Source organism: Corvus kubaryi, unplaced genomic scaffold, assembly GCF_017639235.1.
Source record: "Corvus kubaryi isolate FWS band 111438036 unplaced genomic scaffold, C.kubaryi_AGA036_p1.0 37392, whole genome shotgun sequence".
In the NCBI taxonomy this organism is placed as follows: Eukaryota; Metazoa; Chordata; class Aves; order Passeriformes; family Corvidae; genus Corvus; species Corvus kubaryi.
In genome coordinates this window covers 3,168,474-3,190,800 of record NW_024581131.1, presented here as the reverse complement: position 1 = coordinate 3,190,800, position 22,327 = coordinate 3,168,474, and the positions used below count along the sequence as shown (strand labels likewise).

General features: G+C 38.5%; 1 protein-coding gene across 4 annotated transcripts in view; it reads right to left on the bottom strand.

Annotated features, from left to right (window-relative positions):
- OTOG (otogelin) overlaps window positions 1-22,327 on the bottom strand; it is a 95,412-nt gene that overhangs the window by 14,348 nt on the left and 58,737 nt on the right. For 3 of the 4 annotated variants that reach the window (XM_042038669.1, XM_042038672.1, XM_042038671.1), the window contains exons 34-44: window positions 15,052-15,169; window positions 14,301-14,380; window positions 10,183-13,895; window positions 9,383-9,551; window positions 8,305-8,441; window positions 7,009-7,098; window positions 6,473-6,656; window positions 3,542-3,762; window positions 2,543-2,681; window positions 1,308-1,502; window positions 225-437 (exon numbers count right to left, since the gene is read on the bottom strand). In XM_042038669.1, coding sequence (XP_041894603.1) covers window positions 225-437; window positions 1,308-1,502; window positions 2,543-2,681; window positions 3,542-3,762; window positions 6,473-6,656; window positions 7,009-7,098; window positions 8,305-8,441; window positions 9,383-9,551; window positions 10,183-13,895; window positions 14,301-14,380; window positions 15,052-15,169 — 5,259 coding nt within the window. The remainder of the gene's footprint in view (window positions 1-224; window positions 438-1,307; window positions 1,503-2,542; window positions 2,682-3,541; window positions 3,763-6,472; window positions 6,657-7,008; window positions 7,099-8,304; window positions 8,442-9,382; window positions 9,552-10,182; window positions 13,896-14,300; window positions 14,381-15,051; window positions 15,170-22,327) is intronic. The other variant, XM_042038670.1, reaches the window with a different exon arrangement.

The following is a 22,327-nucleotide window of genomic DNA, read 5'->3' as shown; positions in this document are numbered from 1 at the left end:
TGCTATTTCAGTCCTCCTCCTATTCCTCTACCTCTCCCTCAAAACCTACTGGATATATTGAGCCAAACAGTTTCTACAGTTTTCTACATAATCTGTAAATTCAAACCAAAGTAATTTCCATTTGCTTCAAAAATAGAATGTGTAACAGGAAGGCAAACCACAGAGAAAGGACATCTGCCTATTCCTGCAGTGGGCAGTACTCCTAACCATGAAGGAATACTTACTACAGATCTTCTGAGGACAACATGTCTGATCATCAGGAACAAGCAAGGCCACTTCTGCAAATCGCTGACACTCTAAATTGTGGATCCCTGAACAGTTGTACTCCACTGGAATAATGGTCTCACTGTCAACACATTTTTGCATACAGCATCCACTCAAAGAAGTTTTCCAGATGTCACCCACAGCATGAGGTGTCCCTGAGCTGTCTGTACAAGCTAGATCAGGACAACAGAAAACAGAAGTAATTCCTTTTTAATTCCAATTTTGATCACCATTTTTTTCCATAGTGGATGTGGATCTATGAAGCATAAAAATCCCCGAGTTTTAAAGGCTTATCTATGTGCATCACCCCACAAAAAAGGGAAAGAGGAGACAGTCTGCGACTGAGTTTGTACAGGAAAGCAAGACACTCAACACCTTCCAGAAGGTCCAGACTTTCAATTCGTTTTGTATCTCCCCTGCAAGGCCAGTCACTTAAAACCCCAATCCAATCCTTTGTTTTTAAAGTAATGATCTGAAAAGAAGTTACTTTTGCATTTCACAAATATCAAAACTATTACCAATTTACTGTGCTTTAGTAGTCTGATTTATCATAAACTGCATCTTTAAGGTTCATGTTGTTAGGGAGAAGAATTGGTCCATTATTTGGTGTACTGAGGCAGAATTGCAATGAAAATAAACTTGAGCGCTGGCAGGACACACACATATAATTCAAAATGTGTAATTAATTGTTGCTGTGTGTCATTTGAATGCCATTGGGTCTCAAAAGGTTGCACCCTTGGCAAAGGGCTTGGGTGAAAAGGAGGCCAAGACTAACACTCTTAGAGTAATTGAATACTTAAACTTAAGCAAAGACTTCAAAGAGCATCTTCCAGCTGAGAGAAAGTGAGCAAAATTGTGCACCACAAGGACATTCCTTGCTTTCTCACCTGCACTGTTAATGTTCACTGAATATCTAGAATCCTCAAATGAATGACATATTCAGAACGCACACACAACACCAAACCAGAACTCAACTTATGAATAATGGAGTATCTGACCACCAACTTGCAGATAATTAAGAAAAAAATCACATCCAAATATACCACATTTTTCTTCAGGAATACAGACAGCAGTATGAGTCCGGTGAAGGATGGTCCCTCCAGCACAGACGCAGCCTTCTGTCAGCACTGAGCAGGACTCCGAGTCTAGGGAAGCAACCTCATTATTCTGACAACTCTCTGGAACCTCACAGGCAGCTATGCAAGGCTGGTAGGAGAAGTTTTCAGAGCAGGGGAAGGCTAGGAAGGAAATAAATAAATCAGACATGTTGAAGTTGTAATCCCACAGGCAACACCTAGGAGAAGACATTATTGTCTTCTTGTCAACTTTCTGTGCTTGATGATTCAATTGGATCTACCAACCTGAAACACCAACACAGAGCAGTTACCGCCACAATAAATTCAAACATAAGGAATCTGCAGGCATTTTTACTTCTCTTCTTGTAATAACATTCATCAAGATTCAGTTTGCATTTTGGCAGCAGAGATATCAAACCATGCAACAGTGTTGACACAAAATAGTTCAAACTTCAAAAACATTTTCAAATACTACACAGATCAATCATAGAGTGTTCTGAATAATCTGCAGTGAAGAAAATGCATCATTGTGGTATAAAAATAAGTGTGATATGTCCCTTCACGATGGATGGAACACATTTACAGCTAAATTTTGTGAGCTCCTTTTAACAGTTACTACCTAATAAAATCCATACAAACTGAATTAATTTTAAAAAATTGGCTGTTTTTAAGTGTTAGACTACATAACTTATTTGCAAGGCATTATTATATGCCTGTATGAAGCCTGTACAAATATACACACCTTAAATCACTTTAAAAAAGGCATCACTTATGATTTCTATGTACAGTGAGTTCTCTTATTTTGGGGCGATCATGCTTCATCAATAAGCCCTTCTATTTTCAAGCACCAAACCCACAGACCTTCCTGTGTTATCACCGCAGGGGGCTTTTCCTAGGTGACCATGGACAGCACAAGGAGATGCTGTGATCCAGCTACAGATCCCATTACACTTTAGTGTTGCTATGGGAGAAGTCTTCTGCAAGGATGCTCTAAGCTCTCAGGCTTTACTCCTTACTCTCCGTCTAATCTCAAAGGTGTTTCCTTTCTCTAATCCTTTCTCCAAAGGCACAGCTTTCTGCAGCAGCATCAAAGCACACGAAGACTCAAGAACCACTGGTGTTTTCAACTTACAGTAACTCTTAAATTAGGCACGTTTTCTCTCTGTGAACACTAGAGGTGGGCATAGACGTAGAATACTTACGGCAGTAATCAGAGCTTCTCCACTCTATGCAAACATTGAACTTGTTGCACATTGCTACATAGGCAGCTAGTGAAACACATGGATTTTGAATGTACTCAGTGTCTCGAGCCCATATATCACAGAATTGCTCAGGTGGAATCTAACAAAGGAAAAAAAAAAAGAGATGGCACCTTCACAGAGGCTAAGCTAGGTAGGAAAGACTGACCTTTAAAAATACTAGCTACAAAGAAGCCAAGAGTTCTTAGTTCATGGTAAGCCTTCATTGGTGTACAAAGATAATCTACTAGTATTTAAGACTTCCCAGACATGGACATGATTCTACTCCTTAGTTTTACCTCTTACAAGTGCCAAGGGGTAAAGGGTAATAAAGTTTTTCTAGTAGAAGACTCAATTACTTTGTTCCTTCTTATCTCTAAATTTTTACCTATTTTTGGTCTCTTCTTCATCAAAATCAATTATATAGAAAAGGTCAAACGGTAAATGTACTCATGTGACCACAAATAATTTATTTGCACACCAGGAGTTTGTTATTTTCCTTAGGCTTGCTTTTAAGGGTCTGTTCTACCCTCTCACATCTCCAAGCTGGAACTCTGTCTCTAGAGCCTTTGAGAATGCAGGTTCTCAGATTTCCCACTGCAATTTGGGACTTGTTAAATTACCAAAGGCTTAAGGATTAATTAAATCCTAAAACTATTTTCTGTTACATTTTTCTACATCTTATTGATACAGCTGAATTATCTATGACTGCTTGATGAATTTCGGGGTATTTCAAAACTAACAGAGGTGAAATCCTGAAAGTTGCTTATTGCAACCCTCCTATCAAGCTTCATACTCTTCAATCACTTTTACCTTGCAACTGTAGGCACACACAAAAATATGCATCTCGTTCAACAGATACAGTTACATGTAGTCAGCTTCACGTTAACGAAATTACCAAGTATACAAAATTATATCTGAACTGCAGCTCTCAAAACATAAGCCTGGAAATAGTTAACATACATAAGGGTGACAGCTGCTGAAGGTCTGGTTCAACACCATTCTTAAGCACTCTGAGCAGTCCATGACTGAGCAATTAGCTTCCTGATGCCTGTCTTCTCCGACATACTTTAACGTGTCTGGCACTTGCCAGCTGTCTATAAAAGTCGAGGGTGAACTTCTTTGGCTTAAAACTGTCCTGTTGGGTAGCATCAAGTCATTTTCCAAGCTTCTATCACAAAACCCTGTGAATTATCAGAAGGGAAAAAAAAAAAAAGAAAGAAAAAAGCAGGTTAACACACAGTAAATATGTTTGAAGTGGCATACTTGAGAAAGTAAACACCTTTTCAAAATCTTATAAAACATAACAGTATCACAACCTGTAACAGATGTAAAAAGTCTTCGTTAGGATCAAAATAGACAAAATTCAGCAAAATTAAGGAAAGCAAAAGTAAAGATACACCTCTGAATGGAAATCTACTGCATATCAAAGAGATACTCCGAGAGCCCGAATAAAAAACTGAAACTTTCTTCCTCAGCTGCAAATACTAAACAAAAATGTATTCTAAAAAAGGTTGCAAAGCACCTCCATGTATACCAACAAATTAAAACTGTAAATATTATCAGAAAAGGGAACAACCATAAAATGCCAGGATGCTGATCTGATACTGTACTTCAGAAAATACTGTACTGTATTTTACTTATGCTTCTGAGCAATCATCAGCATCTACTGGATGAAGAGGCACCATGGAACTGCAGCTTGCTGCACTTCCAGCTATATTTATTATTACCACTCAGCAGGAAAAAAAAAGAAAGAAAATAAAACTTTTCTGTATTCACTTCTCAGAAGGCAGCACCATATTTTTCTTTCTAACTAAGATAATCAGCAATTGTGGAACAATTTAGAGCAAAAGAAGCTACATAACAAGGGCAGTGACTGTGGTCAGCAAAGAACATCCAAGAATGGCAGTAGTCTCCTCAGAAAGTCAAACCAGAAGGGAGAAAAAAGTAGAATGGATCAGTCACCCATTCTTTCTTCCTAATCAGTTTCTGAGACTTTTGTACCAAACTTCTAAAATGTTTTCTTCTGATGTCTCCACAAGCACAATTCTAATTCTTTATCTGTTCAAAAAAGTGTTTGTGGATTCCACCCTTCTCTAAAGAACTGGTCTGTTTTACCAGTTTTTGCAATTCCTGATGACGATCAGTGATACAGCAACAGGCATTTAGAGAGTAAAAAGCTTTCCAAACTGTTTCTGGTTGAACCTTTTGATTCTGTATTTGCAACACAGATATAAAGCATGTATGGTGCAGAAAGACCTCAAAGTGTTGCTGTCATGTCAGGGATATATTTTTTCACTTCTGTTACACATTGACAAGGAGATTTAACACAGCAGAACTAAAGCTTCACATTTTTCTTGATAGGACCTAGTTGCAACTAGAACTGACATGCTTTCAATCTTTTTCACCAGTTTTGCTATAGAGATGTCCATGTTCCCCTCCCACATCCCTCATCTCCCATTCCAGCTCTTCACCAGCTGCCCCATTTGCCCAATCCTTGCACTGCAAAAGACACCGTTGTCCCTGAATCCTTCAAGAGATGCCTGTGCTACAAATCTGTAATGGTCTCTTCAGTTTCAGCATTTCCATGAAGCTGAGAAATCAGGAGCTACAAATAACACAGTTCAGCTAAGAGATATTTGAGAAAGCATGCTGCTTGTATTTGCACTAACACAGAAAGCACAGAAAGGAGTTTAGGCTAGACTAATTCACCCTGAAAAGATGCAGTACAACAAGTGCATTTGAGGCAGGCTCTGTAAGTGGCACCAGACAGCACTGTGCAGGCAGACTTATGCAGAGAACCTCCCAGTCAGAGGTGAACACCAGAAATACACAGCACATTCTCTGAAGAAGTTGTACTTGCAACACCATCCACAGAAGTGGGTTGTCATCTATTCAAAACGCCTTGTACACCAGGAATGTAATGCTCCCAATCTTCCCTATCACAGTAATCAAACAGGCAAAGGCAAAAGAGATCTTCTAGGTAACTTGAATCAGGCCTGTTATAAATTCTTGTTTCTGTTTGATCTAATTACAATAACAATTAGCCAAGCAGAGTGAGAACAATATTGAAAACAGAAGTTAGGGCAAAACTACAGACAACAATCGAATCTCAAAATGGTGTAAATTCAAACTCTCCTTATGAGAAGCACATTTCTGTCAGCAGGACTGGAAACTGGACTGAGCTATTCCTGGTATTTGATACTGAGCTACAGGCATTTGCCCTTTCTGAAACTGGAAAGATATCCACTGTAATTATATGATCTCTTTAATCCTAATTTCCAGCTCCAATTTACAGCAGATAAATTTACAGATTCAGCTACCGCAGTGGGGATTTACATCAACAAATACATGCTTGCAAAAGCTGTAACACCCCCAGCTTATTCAAGGCTGTGCTTTTTAGAGAAAAAAGAAAGCAGGGAAAACTATTGAACAGAACCTAACAGAGTGCAACATTATTAAGAAATTCCCTCTAAACTATTTTCTCCAACAGTTGAACTAAGATTAATTCTCTCAAGTTTACATTTCTTGTGAATTCTGACCTTTAGAAACTGAAAATAGCATGAACTACTTCCTATCAGATGGATATCAATCACTAAATCTGTAAATGACCGTATTTGAAATCACAGACTTAGACCTGTCTTACTTATTTGGGTTTGGTAACAGCAATCATGCCTGTGGCTCTAACAGGTTACAGACAGAAGCAACACTGTGGGCAAAAAATTATTACAGGGATAGATATCAAATACAACTTCGGCAATTAACAAAATTAATGATCAATCTTAAACTTTGCAATTATATCGGACAGATCCTGCAACAAATATCTTAGATAATTAGGAAAATATGTCTCCCTAGCAAAGCATCTGAAAGCCTTCATTTCTACTCTATACTTACCACATAGTCCCAAAGCTCTTGGTTCTCTGGTACTATTGAACTCCATAATCATCACACCTGTGTTGTGAAACCACTGAATTCTGATTTTTGTTGGGGTCTCAACCGCATACTTGAAGCCTGAATCTTCAATTTTGTATCCATATTTTCTAACAGTAGGCCAAGCAGACCTTGAATTTACTGTTATCTAAAAGACACACAGGAGAGAGGTGTATTGTCAGGTAGAAGAACTAAGGGCAGATTCCTGACAGCTTTAGAATCTAAGTAGTAAGTAATTTCAGAAGCAGTCAGGCTTTCCTCCATAAAGATAATACAGGTACCAAAGGCACTAACAGTTTATGTGCCTTGCTCTGTGACTTACCTTGTTGATTGTACTTGGATCACAGTTTACCAGGAGAAGTTTACTTAATTACAAAATTGGAACAATTAATCATATGACCTATCGTGTTTTACTCTGTTCCTCGGATACGCAAGGAGGCAGCTGATTACAGAAATAAGGTGTTATCTAAAAGGAAAATAAAACCCCTCAAAATACTTACTTTTCTACTTAAACGATTGATAATAATTTGATTTGATACATAGGTTAGATTCAACATGGCCAGGCACAAAGAGGTTGAATTTGAATTACTCTGTGGAGAAAGCAAAAATACATTACCCATAGCCATGATGTGAAAAATCTGTATACATTGGTTGCTTACTGGTTTTAGGCACCAGGATATTGAGGGTTTTTGGGGATTATACTATTAAGAGAGGAAAACCATTGGTGATTGCAGTTTTAAGTCAAGACTACAAAGGTTATCTGGATAAACAAAATACTACGATCTCATTTTTTTCAGCAACTGTGCTATATCATGCAATCTTAAACTTACAACAGAGAAACAGGTTTTCAGGGAAAAAAAATATGGTGGACTAGCTGTTTGGACAAAAAAAAAAAAAAAGAATTACATATCTGAAGGTCAGCAAGCATGAGACTGGGAATAATGAATCTGTATCATACATCCAGCACAGAAGTAATGCATCAGGAATAAATGCATAGTTCCTGAGCTACAGGGGGTCAGTAAAACAGAAAATACTAAATACAAGAGGAAAACAAATCTGAAAGTCACAAACACATCATCTTCATATCAGTCATACTGAGCTTCTGAAATTAACTTCCATAAGGTGAAACTTGGGGCCAAATTTTGCAATGGATGTTTTTACAGACATCAAATTACCTAGATTTCACAGAAGAGACAAAAGTTTAAGGAGTTTTGTAAAGGCTCACAAGAAATCAACTTTTAATGACAAAAGCCAACCCATACTACCCATTAGACAGGATTCCCATTAGGCTTTCTCTCTTACTCCCGTGTCAGAAACTTGGAATGCCCAGGGCACTCCAGTGCAGCCTGGCATTCCCACAGCCTTTTATGGCTCTGAAGATTGGTGCTTCCAGTCCAAGTTTCTCCGTATGAACACGGATAAAAATCCTGCATTGAAAGAGACTGGTGCTATATTGGTACAACTGTGGTGGTATTTATAATAAGACTGCACTCACAGAAGTGACTAATAATGTAAATCAACTTAATCTCTCACCACCTTGTCTGTATTACACATACCATAGGATAACACGGACCTACCTCTCATCTTTCAGCTGTTTCACAAGGAACTGTGCATATACAGTCAGGTGTTAGAGTGTTACACAATTAATAAGTATTGCAAAATGCAAGTACAATTCACAGATATTGCACAGAAGTGAATAATAACCACAATATGAAGTATTTACTATGCTCTCGCTTTTCAGATACATGTTATTAGCAGTACCTAACACCTTTTGTTAGCTGATAAATGTTAGTTACCATTCTACAGTCAAGGACATGGATGGTTATAGTTTCATCTGGAGTTTGACTAACAATGTAGGATGCTTCTTTGAATAAAGCCAAATTATTTCCATCATAGGTTACAATGCTCAGATCAGAGAAAATGGTGCAACGACCTAAGGAAAAAAAAAAGTAAGTGTTTTTTCTAACTTACTTTAGAATTCTGGTAAATCTTACAAAATATGAAGATAAAACAATAAATTTTTTAAGATGAACTAATAGTTTCATATATGCAGCACATATTTTCACATATTTGATATTGTCGTATTTTTGTAAATGGATGGCAGAATCAAATCCTGCATATTTTCAGCGGGACAACCTGCAGACCTCTGCAATCAGCTATTTCCTTACAGTTCTTGACAACAAAGGCTTGCAATTTTTACAAACCCCAAGCTAGGAAAAATCGTGAGTGACAGCAGATCATGCCAGATCCATTGTTCCCTTGCAGTCTTGTTCCTAAGGTGGTAGAGTTTCATTTTTCCTCAGTCTTACTGCTAAAGCTTTTGTGTTTCAATGGGCTTGAAGTTCTACTCTGAGTTATTTCAAACTCTAAAGCCTAAGCAAAAGCTCCAATTGCTTATCACTGCATACTTTACTTGCTGTGATGAACTAAATGGAATTTTCTTTAAGGTTTGGATTCTTTCTACCCAATTCTAGGTAATTGATGGGAGTGATGACAGTACAGAGCCCCCAAACTCTTAACAGAAGTAGTTCACATTGTAGGGAATCTTTTCATCCTGATGAAGTTATAAAACAAACCAAAAAATCTGTATTGATTAGGTGTTCCCTGATTAGAGAGATGACAAGATGTATCTAAGTCAGACCTGAACACATCTACTGCAGATACCTAACGTTGAGTACATTAAAGGAGCATTTCATTTTATTTCCCTGGATGTCAAAGTAAAATTATAAATTTCCTTAGACATTGAGTAACCCATACAATGTGCATCTTCCATTTCTATGCCATGGTATAGAAGTGTAAATTCTTACCCGTCTTACACACGCATTAAATTGTTACCTGAAGGCATTTCAAAAGTATTGCATAATTAAAACTTACATGCACATTCCCACTTTGGGCAGCATTTGTCACCATTTGTTTGAGTAGCAAATCCTAAAACTCCACAGCTGGGCTGAGTAGCATTGTATGGGCAGTTCTGTGACTTATTAACCTGGATCAGTTGTCCATCCAAACAAATGTGTTTTATGCACTCACTCTCTGTGATTGGCTAAGGCAGATTCAATAAAAGACAGAGGTTACCATTCTTACCAAGCTAGTATAACAGTATTGTAGAGTTTTTGTTAAAAAAGGGGTTCACATTCTTTAGGTACAGAATACTTATTGATCCCCATGACACCGATGGAAGCGACAAGTGGAGAACAACTTTGAAAACCTGACCATTCTGAGGATAGATTAACACTGTTGTCCTGTTGTAAAGATGAGAACAGCACTACTGAATTTTTAACTTCACAATTTAGAAAGTTGAGAAGGGAAAAATATGGAAGGAAACAAGAAGGAATGATAATAGACATGTCTGGAAAGATGTACTTTAAGAAGGGCTGCCACTGGACAGTATGAAACACGATATTTTGCCAAAAACCCCCATTCTTCTAACAGTCATACCCAGAAAACTGAGGCGTGAAACCCAGTGTAGTAAAATATTTGGAAAAAAATGTTATGCATAATGAAGTTATGGAAGGTTTCAAATATAATGGGTAACAGTCAGGGTCCCTTGTTTGTTAACAGATCTTTAGGATTTAAAGTATCAAGGCACAGCTCACAATTTTACTTTCTATCTGTGTGTAAAAGTAACTAAGGCATATTCCAAAGCAGGCAGGAAATTATTTATATCTACTCACTGAACAAGTTTGAAGAGTGGCTGTTTCTCGAGGCAACATAAAAGGTGATGCTGCGGCTCCTGACATGGCCTCAGCTGTTGCCAGTCCATCAGAAAATGTTGTAGTCAAGCCATGAAGTGGTTTGGTAGATAAAGAAGTAAACGAGGAAACTGATGGAGCTGCCGTGTCATTTGGATGATCAGATATCATTAGCAGTGAACTCACAGAAGGTGTCTGCATCTCAGATGTTATTTCAAGTTTTGAAGTTTGAGTAGTACTGTCTGATGACGGAGCTACAGAAGAAAACTGTTTTGATTCAGCAGATGAATGTACAGTGGAGAGAACTGAAGTTGTGTTTGTGAAATACGGCGGGTAAAACGTCTGAGGTGTAACTCGCTGAGTAAGGACAGACTGGAATCCTGTTGTTACTTCTGACTCTTCAGACTTTGCTGTGTGGAGGGGCAAGGCTCCTTTTGCTTCTGAAGTAACAGAAAGAGAGGTGGTGATGGGCTCTGTGACTGCTGCTGCTTTGTCTGAAGCTGCTGATGCAGTACTGAGGTTTTGCCCAGCACTGCCTGTTGTTGGAGAGGCTGAAGCTGCAGCTGATGAACGGGCCTCAGTAGACAAGGCTGTACTTGGTGGAATGATGGAACTGTAGGTGGTGGCTGAAGGTGTGACCTGCTTAGGCAACACTGCAGTTTTCTCTGTACCACTTTTCCTTGTTGATGTGGATCCCAATGCAACGGGAATTTCTGTTGTTTGTGGTAGCAAAACCATTGAAGAGGTTGACTTGGAACCTGGCAAAGGCGATGCTTCAAGTGTTTCAGTAAATGAGGCATGACGTGTGAATTGTAGATCTGTACCTGCCTTTTGTGTGGAAAATGAAGGAAAAGGTTCTATTTTAATCGTTGTTAGAGAGGAAGCAGCAAGCACTTCTGGTGAGAAAGGGGGAATTTTGGTGCCAAAAACCAAGTCAGCTGTTGTTCTAGCTGGGACTGTAGCGTGCAAAACAGAAGTTCTTGACACAAGTGGCTGCGTGACTGAATCAGTTAAATGCAAATATTTTTGAGTTGGTAAGATAACTTTTGTAGGGCCTACTGAGGTAGGTAACTCAGTAGTGCCTTCAGATAGTGAGGTCATTAAGGGATATAATGAGGTCAGTTCTACTGTAGCTTCAGTTGTGCTAAAGACAGGTTGTGGCTGACCAGTGGATTTTGTTAGAGGTTCTGCAGGATACTGGTGAACTTGGCTTGTCAATGAAGATTCAGAGGTCTGACGACCAAGTTCTGTAGTCTCCTGAGTAGAAGGCGGTGGTATAACCGTGGACCTTGTGCCCCGTACTGAAAGTTTATCTCCTGAAGATGTCTGCAAGGACAAGGGGCTTGCTGAAGATGGAGGCAGGGATGGCTGAGCTGCAGCTGCTGGAAATTTCACCGCTTCTGTTATACTTTGGACTGTAGGTTTCAATGCTGTAGAAAGAATTTTAGTTTGTACTGAATATTTTGGTGTGGTTGTTACTTCTGGTAGCAGTTGTGTTACAGAAGGTGAGGAAACTAATTTATCTCCTAGATATTGAGAGGTGGAGAAAGTGTAAGAAGACTTTGTTACTGGAAGTGTGACAGAAGGGGACAGAGAGGATTCTTCTCTCCCTGTCATTAGTTTTTTGGTTGTTATGAGCTGACTGCTGAATTCAAAGGATGGGGAGAACATAGCATCAGTGATAGTCACTAGTGATTTTTTGTCTAATACTGTTGTTATTGAACTTGATTGCTCTAGTATAGTAGATAAGATAGAGAAAGTTGGGACTGGTGAAGTCTTTTCAGTTGTTAACATAGATTTTGGTAGAGTTGTTCTTGGATATAAAGAGGTTATTTCATGGGATGTATGCATGGGACTGAGAGTTGTCAGAGATTCTTCTTTTCCATCTGAGGGCAGTGAAGGAAGAGAAATGTTTAAAGAGATTAGAGAAGTTGATGGTGAAAAAGTCAAAGCAGATGGTTTTCCAGCAGAGATGGGAGTAACACTTTCTACTTGTGACTTATCAGGCTGTGTTGTCAACAATGTGGTTTCAGTTCCACTAAGGAGAGCAAGTGGAGATCCAGTGATGGATGTTTTTTGAGATGATTCTCTTTTTGTAGCTGCAAAAGGAGCTATGGTGGTTTCCTTGGTTTCCATTGCTGATGTGGTGACACTACCTGAATATGCTGGAGTGCTTGTCTTCACTGTACTTGAAACCAGAGCTGACTTGTATTCAGTAGATATTTTTCCAGAAAACAAAGTTGACTTTGTTGCTAATTCAAGAGGGGATGTTACCTTAACAGACAAAGGTGTCACACTGATAGTCTCAGCCATGACAGGATATTTAGCATAAAATGTAGTCAGGAACTCTGTTGTGTTTAGAACTGTTTTTAAGGGATACCCTGTAGTTGAAACAGTTTTAAATGTTTTTTTGAATTCACCTGAAGCTGGAGAAGCAGGAGTAGGAGCAGACACTGCAGGTCTCTTTGTAGAAAGAATGAAGGATTTTTCAGTACTGGAACTAGGATGTGGTGAATAGGGAGGGAAATAGGAACTTGATGTGTGCTCCACATGAGGTGTTATTTTTGGGATTTCCTTTTTATGAGTTGTAAATGATAAAGTTGTTTCTGATGATGTCTCTTGAGTTTGTAGAGTTGTCATCTTCGGACCTAGAGTTGTAGTGAAAGGAACCTCTGAAACACCAGCCAGGTGTTGAACCATTCCAAGAGGAGGTTCTGTAGATGCCTTTCCTAATGAAATAGGTGGCGTGGATGTTGGTGAAAACGTAGTTTTCACACTCTGCTTGGTTAAAACAGCTGCTGCTTCTGTTGTTGCTGAAGACACTGGCTTTAACAAGGATGAAGTAGTGAGTATAGGAGAAAATGATGTCACTGTAACATTAGCTACCGTGGTAAAAGATTGTTCTACACTTATTTTTGTCCCTTCTGAAGTTCCTGTTAAGTTTACTGGTGGTGTGTATGAAGGCATGTCCAGAGGTGGAGATGTGGAAAACTGTGGCAGATATGCAGTAGTTTTTTCTGTTATTGATTCAAATGAACTGGGTGTAAATGTTGTAAGTCCTTCTGGTTTTACTTGTGCTTCTTCCGTGGGAAGTGTTCTTGTGGCCATTTCTGATAATTCCACTATTTTAGTTTTGACTGGCATTTCTGTTGTTCTATGTATAAGTGGTGCCCCAGTAAAAACAGAAGTAGCAATTGGCTTGCTTTCTGATTCTGTGCTTGTGGTCCCTGCATGTGCAGCAGCTGCTGTCTGAGGTTCTGTAGCCCTCAGTAGTTTAGTGGAGCCACTACTGACCAGTTGTATCCTTGTGGAAGTTTCTGAAGTGACAGTAGATGGAAACAAAGGAGAAATGTCAAAAAAAGCAGACAAGCTTACATTAGATTTTGTTGTCCCAGTCACTGCTGTAGTGCTTCTCCGAGTTGTCATTTCTGTTGACTGTGAAGAAATATTTGGTGATAAAGTTATGGCTGGAAGTGTTTTACCGGATGTAACAGCTGAAAATTCCAGTTTCCTTGTACTTGCAGCGGGTTGCAATTTTGTAGCAAGTGTTGTTTCCATGTCCTTTGCTTCAGGTACAGGAAATGAAGTGACCTCTTCACTGATCACTGCCAAACCTGTGCTTGGTGTTAAATGTGGAACTGCTGGTGTTTGAATGCTGAGAAGCAGAGGTGGGCTGTCATCTGCAGGTTCAATGCCTGAAATCAGACACAAGAGAACAGCCTGAAATTTATGAATAATTATAGTGATGGAGCCAGCAGAGTTCTAGCTTAACTCATATAACTGATCTTTTCAATTGCCTTTAAACTTCTAAAAGACACAGACAATTTAAAAAATAAATTCATTAACTCATTTCCTTGACATCTAATGTTACTGAAATGTTATATGAAGAAAGAACATCTTTCTTAGTTTAAAATTTGTCTCATATTTTTGAGGGATGAAATTACTTTAACTAAAATGTATGTTTAGTGAGCTCAAGTTTCACATAACTAAGGTCATGGTTACACCAATGTAGGCACTGATATTCGAAATTATGAATAAAGAACTAATACATTAATAAGCCAAGTCCAATATATGATATATATATAAGTTTTCAGACATACAGTCTTCCAAATACACGCATCTTTGAGTGATTTCATCCAGCAACATGTTGAGAGGACAGACAGGGATGCATCCTTCCACTCTAAAAGAAAAACAATTAGTATTAACTACTTGAATAGTATCTTTTGCAACAAGCATTCAATTTTAGGAAAACAGAATCTATATATAAAGTATGTTTAAGCAGTCTGGTTCACCTCAGCGTACTCCTTCAAAATGCCATTGCCATGACTTCCATTCCCACTCAGATCTAAGGTAAAGCATGAACTCTGTGACACTCAGCTTTTGAAATGAACAGTCACATGTTCAAGAGTGAATACTGTTGCTGAAGAAATACCCAGTAGTTTTACATGTCAAAATCTGAATGTCAGTTTTACCAGACTTAGCACAAATTCCACTTCAAAGAAAAGGCAAGGCCAGATATGGCTGTCACAATGACATAATGGAAAAGCAGGGGCACAACTGTTTGAAACAAACTTATAATAACCTCTCTTTATTAATACTCTACAATACCCTCCAAAATGAAAGTTACAAATACAGCAGTCCTTCCAGAACCTGACAGTACACTAAAGGCTGACATTTCAGTTTTACGTGGCTGCGGCAGCAGGTTTTATTCCACTTCTTTTCTCTTTCACTTGCCTCCTTACACAACACACTCCTGCTATATTAAGTGTACATTTGGGCCCTCGCATTCCTATTATCCTGCTTAAGTGTCTTGCCCAAATAACACACTTTTCCATAAAAATAGACACTTACTTTGGTACCGTCTGACAGTTTTTTCCCAAAGGGTCCCTGCATGTCTTGAAACAAGGGCTTGTGCAGGCATCATAACGCCATTCACACGTAGAACGGGACAGAAATTTGAATTTAACATCTGAAAAACAGCAAAGATCTGTTATTCTCATATGTTTCTAGAAATGCACACAGATGCATATCACTAAGAGGCATACCTTACATTCACTGTGGCACCTACACAGTGTTTATTGAAAGACTTCCAAGTCACATAATGGAAACACAAATTCAAATACACTCTAGCCCTCCCCCGTCTCCATGCAGAACGGTTTCCTACACAATGCTGGATTAGCCCAGCAGCTCTTCCAACACCTGCAAGATTTACATGATATATCTGGATTTCAGTCCCTGCACTATGACAGCCCACCCCAGCTCCTTCTAGTAGCAGTCAGGGCAAGTGACACTTCCTGCAGAAGACAACCATCATCATATATGTGTCCCCTCTAAATTAGTAGACCCGAGCTCAGAGCAATGTTGTTCACAGCCTACAAAGAGTAACTGCTCTTAAACAATGTTTACATTAAAAGCCAGGAAGAAAATGCTAACTACTTAGAGTTTCCATTTTTGGTCTTTTGAAGTCTTTTTTTCTTTCAAGTTTTCCTGATCTTTGCTTGACTGAGATACAAAGAGTAGCCCTTTTCCATCTTCTTGAAGACAGTCAAGTTTTCCAAGAAGATACTGAGAAAATTTTCTTCCTGCAATTTAGGGAATCTGCACTTACAAGTAATTATCTCCCTGTTATTACTAACCATCAATGTCTTATTTTAAAATACAAATAATTCTCTTAAAAATGTAATTCAAACTCAGACAAAAGGGTGTGTATGTTGCCATCTAGTATTACCCCTTTAACATCTCATTTTATCCAGGGATGTAACTTGTCACTGCTTTTAAAAGCACAATTCTTACGACGGTATAAAAATGCATTTATTATGTTCTCATAAGAAGTTATGTACACATCACTGAACTATTCTGTGATCCCTTACAGTGAAACCAGTTTAAGTTACATGAATCTAATGGAGGAAGGGAATTTTTTCCATACATTTTGCAGACTGATGTATGGTGTTTTGTATGCATGGACTGGTTGAGTGGTAAGGTTTAAGGAAAAAAGAAAATATATAGCAGAAATATATAGCAGAAATAGAAGGTTTAAAGACAAAAGAAGATATATGGCAGAAACACAAAACATATCAGAAACCTGTTGGCACAGGCAATCACCGACAGTAGCAATAACCAGCAATAACAGTAAATCCAAGTTGAATCTAGGAAATCTCATTCATTAGTCTACCCTAGATTAAGTATGGAGGAAAATCCATAACTTTTAACTCTGGCCACAGAACTCACCATTAACCACAGAGTAAGTTTCAAACACAATCAAAGTGCAAGCCTGCAGAAGGCAGACTGTAACCTGACGAAGAATGATAGTTTCTCAATTTAGCAGAACAGCGACCGTGAACTAACACTTCCAAGTGCTGGGATTAACATACCATCTCCCATTCCCCAAACCAACCTAGACTTTCATGAAATGATAGCCACATTTTCCTCAAGCTTTCCTACAGACTAAGCTCACAGAGTTTGGTGGTGTTGCATGCCTTGGTAGGATTTAGGGTGAATCTCCACATAAACACACAGCATTTGTTGAGTGGTACATAAACGCTGTTTTCAGTCAAGAATGAAGTTATGCTTGTTTGCAAATTTTGTCTCTACCTCTACAAAAAGAACGATGGACAACAGAAGAATTTGTGAACCTGGTCATAAAAAATTGCTTTCAAAGAGCTGTAGAACCAATGGACATTTAATTTTCCAGTCAAGGGATTTTAGAGAATTGAGTATGCCAGGCAGAGCTGTATCAGTGTCTGTAGTGTGCAAATTACATTAAAGAGTCCACCAAATCACCACAGCAAGAGTTGAGTATTAGTATGAATTGCTTTCCTTTTTCCCAGAAAGTTCTCAGGATGTCTCTGAAAACACATAAGGTATAATGATATCTGTGCTTTGTTATGAATTATGGGAAAATTCTTCGGAGTATTAGGAAAACACCAGTTCAGCCATTCATCATATTTAAAGTTTTCACTATTTCACCTAGCGTCTGGAATGCTCAAGCATCCCAAGGATCAAGCCACTGTAAAACAAAACAAAACAGAAACCAGCACAAAAATGTCTGCTCTGCATTGGTGCAGCCTCACTTCAAGCCCAGCATGCAGTTTTGGTCACCACAATATAAAAAAAGACATTCAGCTGTTAGAGTGTGCCCAAAGGAGAGCACTGAAGATGGTGAAGGGCCTTGAGGGGAAGCCGCGTGAGGAGTGGCTGAGGTCACTTGGTCTGTTCAGCCACCTCCACTACATGCGTCCCATTTTTTTAATACTTAATTCCCCCTCCAGCAACCAGTAACACGAGCTTACTGTGCAACAGCAGAGTTCACTCACAACAAAACAATGATACACAGTTTACAGACAATGAATCAAGCTTCTCGTATCAGGCATGTGTTCCTCAAAAGGATTTGTCATGGCATTTGGAGATAACCATGTGTCTCCTTGTGAAGTCTACCAGCATTTGTCTTCTGTTTGGTGACACAGCAAATCCTTTCCACAATGGTGACTTATGTCCTGGGTGACAGTGGCTCCAGCTGACGTGCCAGCTGAGCCCACGGTTCTCTTACCCAACACGAGCTGAGCACATCAACGCGCTGGACATACAGCGGAAAGCCCTTGTAGGGGCACAGGCATGCACACTGCCAGAGACAAAACACTAAAAGACATTCCCCAACTCCACTGCTTTCTCACTTTCTTGGACATCAGAGAAGCATTCTCTTCCCCATAACTTACTATTTTCTTGTTCATGGCTTTCAAAAATAATACTGGGATAACAACAGTCATTAACCTTAATGAAGATTTTTGATATTTTATCACTTACATGGGGTTCTGCTGAGTCACAACCACCTTTCTTAGTAACTTGGCCAGTTCTTTTGTGAGCTGACAATTCCTACTGTTCACAAGTCCACCCCACATTAATTATCTATCCTGCCTTTTACCTCACAAGGACAAAATTTGCCATTGTTAGAATCTCTGTACTATGAATAATTCCAAGTTATGCTCAAAAAATGGCTATTTACTTAAAAATAAATTCTAAAATTTGAAATGTTCCAGTGTTAATAAAAGGTTGTATTTAAAATAAATGTTTAAAAAAATAATGGAAAATTCAAGTATTTGGATTTTTATTCTTACCTGAGACTTTTTTTCTTTTTGCTACTTTAACCCAAAATTCAAAAATATCTAGTAGGCACAGAAATTGCTTTAGAGTTAGTTCTATTTATAATGGAGACGAAACTCTGCTTGGTAACTTAGATTGCCTGTCTCCTCAGTTACAAGTTTAGAAATATGAAATCCTATCTACCCAGTTAACACACACAAACTAGTAACAAACTCTGCTCATGACTTCTAAGTTTCTGCAATGAGAAATGTAAGCAAACATCACTGGAAAAATTAAACTTTGTGCCCAGCCAAAACATCCCTGAAAGCAAAGTGTAATTACCTACCTCTCATCTACTTACAGTTCAGTTTACTATTACAATGTTAACGCAACTCTTTAATCTCCTCCTATTTATTCAGCCAAAAATGGTAGGCCAAATGTTTGTGTTTGTAGTACAAAAAGGAAAGATGTTATTATACAGTAACCTCAGTCTGATTCCAGGAGCTACCAAGCAGATGTGTTCAGTGACACACATGGGATTTGCAGGTACAACAGCAGTTGCTCAGCATTTTCCAGCCCCAGGGCCCATGTCATGATCTTTTGGGCCAACAAAGCACATGAGCTCAAATTAAGCTCAACAACAACTCATTATGAGTGAACCAGGACCCTCTAGAAAATTAATTCTACTGATGGAAATGGGTAAGAGCAAATTGAAGTTAAAATAGTTAGCAGTATCATGTGTAAAACTGGCTTAAGGTAAAAAGATGGTTTTGTTAAAAAAAAAAAAAAAAAAAAAAAAAAAAAAAAATTCATTAAAATGTATTCAATTTTCAGTTTTGTAACAGGTTTCTCAAAGTGATTCAGTTAATTAAGATTAACTGGATCCAAGATTAAAAGGAGCCAAAAGTGCTCTGTATAAAACAAACATTGAAAAATGCCTCTGTGCAGTGTGCCTACACTTAGTGCATCTTGAGATTTTAATTTTAGCTGAAAATTCTCTCTAAAACAGGCCTTATATTTACAGCAAGCTAGCTATTAAAGCACATAACTAGCATTATTAAAAACTTTGCTGCCGAATTTATATAGGGCAAGTCACATTTTTATCATATACATAAAAATAACTCATTGTGGTCTTAAACACCTGATAATCATATGAAAAATAAAAGGTAACTAGCTGAGCACATTTTTCTTAAAAAGGGTAAGAGAACAGCAGCTATATCCATAAAAGGGTCATAAACTCCCTACATACACTGATTTTCCAGCAATCTCAAATGGGAACTGATCGCTCTTACATGCCACCTTTGTGCTTGCCCATCTGGTAAGACTAAGGATATTCTTTCTTTTGACTGAATGCATACCAATTTATTTGCCAGTAAATAATTCCTGAATAGAATGCAAAACTATTTTCTTGAGAATAAGTACATGCTACATATCAAAATTCAGTTCTCTAGTCAATTTCCTCAAATGTTTTTGGTAACAGGACAGCAGAAAAACTGAAGTATAATGAAAATAACCCAATTTTAAAGCCAAAGTGACCTCTCATGGCAAATACTTCGCAGCCTCGGTGTATCCCAACGTGACAATATTTATTGCCATGAAACTGGAAAAAGTGACTCATCAGCTGACTTTAAACAGACATGTATCTACTGCTGTGGTGATCAGGTCACTTAAAATTCTTCCTTTCGAACATGCGTCACAGAGCATGAAGAAGTCTCATGAGGAACTTTCTGGCCAAGGGGATTTACTGGGCCTGTTATTCTGCTCCTGATATTTATCCTCTGATTCCGTAGGAATAGCTGTTCCCGGTTCAAGAGTTTCTGATCTAATATGCAAAGCATTTACAATAGTCAGCAGGAAACTCAATATGCTTTTGCCTGCGCACTCTGGAGCTGGTGTAACTTTTCCATTAACTTAAACAAATGCTGCTGTATTTTTAGACCATGTAATTACCCTACATCAGCAGGCTGGCGCTTGTGAAAGTACACTGGAGAAAGATTGGAGCCCTATGCTCCTCTGCTTATAAAACTCTGAAACCCAAACCCTCGGATGTGGTGATTAATGAAATACCTCTTGATCATTTGATCTGATCCCACTTGCTGGGGTAAATTGTTTTAGTTTTCCATTGGCATAGATAGGATTTTTTGATATAATGACTGGAGGGCAAAGACTTCACACTTGAAAAGACATACCATTCTGTGTTAATGGATGACCACTGAGAATTGGAACATGTTTTAACCTTCTTCATTCCTCCCTCAAAGATAAAAGACTAAGGAGATATTTTTGTTAGGTCCAAAAAAACTCCCTTGCTTGAAATGCTGTACGAACATCCTGGTAAGAGCATTAGCCCTCTAATTCTGCCGTTCAAAAACCTCAACAGCTCTGTGATTACAAGCGTTTGTCAAGAGGCAGCAGGCATTTGCCAATGACAAAATCTGTCGTTTTTCTGAAGTTGAAGTGTGCCAGTCAACAGCTGCATTAGGCTGTCAGCATAATGTACTGTAAAACATCAGTAAATTCACAATGACACCATTAACACTTTAATTCAATGTTTTGATAACAAGAAGCTCCACGAGGCATACAGTTGGCCTCTTCTGTCATAGAAATCAGAGGCTGCTTCAGGTCTGCCTGTGCCACAATTCAACATGGTCACTGTAAAACATGGCCAGGCCATGCTTTTTTTGATACAATATTTCATTTTCTTTCTTTGCTTGCAAAACACACTTCAGTTTCCGAGAATGAACAACTGATTTTAAAACATGGTATTGCCAGGAACACTTATTAAAACACTTCTGCTACCCAAATAAACAAATTACTAAGGCATTTAAAACTACAGTACAATAAAAAAGTTTTAGCACTGATTTTTAAGTTTTATATACTACGTTTGGTTTCAACAAGTAATTGTCACTGAATTTCACAAATGAATATGTGGGACGTATCTAATTAACTTGACTTGTTAAGGCAAGTAAAAACTAAAGCAAAGGGTAGTTACATGAATAATCTGCTTTGCTTTATTTTATAGGCCAATATAACCTCTTGCATGTTTTTCCTGACCTTAAGGCCATCTTCATTTCAGTGCATGGTTCCACTTGATTAAGAATACGTAAAAACTGTTATTCTTATTATTTCTTTTCCTTACTAATATAAAAAAAAAAAACCAGAAAGAGCTTGACTGACATGATTTTGTGTGTTTTTGTTATCAGTTCTTGCAGGAGCAACATTTGCAGCCAGGAAAGGAAAAGGGTCCTATGAAGGGGTCCTCAGAGTGAGTATCTTCTTCATTTCTGATCCTAATGTCTCAGTGGAATGGAACTATTATGGGAATGGGAATCTGTCAAGTAGATGGAAACACCCTCACAGCAGTCTGTTTTCTATTCAAGAACTGTAGCTGTTCAAGAAACGTCAGGGAAATGGACATCTCGAACCCCATAAAGAGGTGAATACCTCCAACTGGATGATGACTGAAACACTAGGGGTTAACATACCAACAGAGCATCTCTGAGTGGCTAGTGGATAAAAGTCAAGGTGTTTTTCAAGAGAAAATGAGAATTGAAATTGGCCTGTGTAACCTACAGGCCATGTCCTTAGCACTGGATGGCATTACTCCTGACGAGGCCACAAGGTTAGCAATGAGAACTCACTGTAGAGAAATCTCTCTTGGCAGCAGGCAAAGGAGAGAAAACGTTGTCCACAGACCTTAACTTTAAGAGATCCCTTCAGTTATTTTCTATTCCCTTTGTGCATCCATTATTTATGAGCATGAATGTTCTGCTCCTAAAGAATTTTCTTACCACCTCCACAGCAAGTATTGCCCAGAAACTATACGCTAGGATATGTATTTCCAAACCCCTTAGGCAAATAAAACAAAACTGTGTGTTAAGCTATTTAATGGCTTTTCACAAGAAAACAGAATCTCATCTTCAGTGCAATGCTCAGGGAAAACTATTTTGAGCCTGGATGTCCCAGAGTACTCACATCTCCCAGTAGTGTAGGGGAGAGGTAAGCAATCTCATCATCTCTGAAATTAACACCACCATTTAGCCTGGATTTGTAC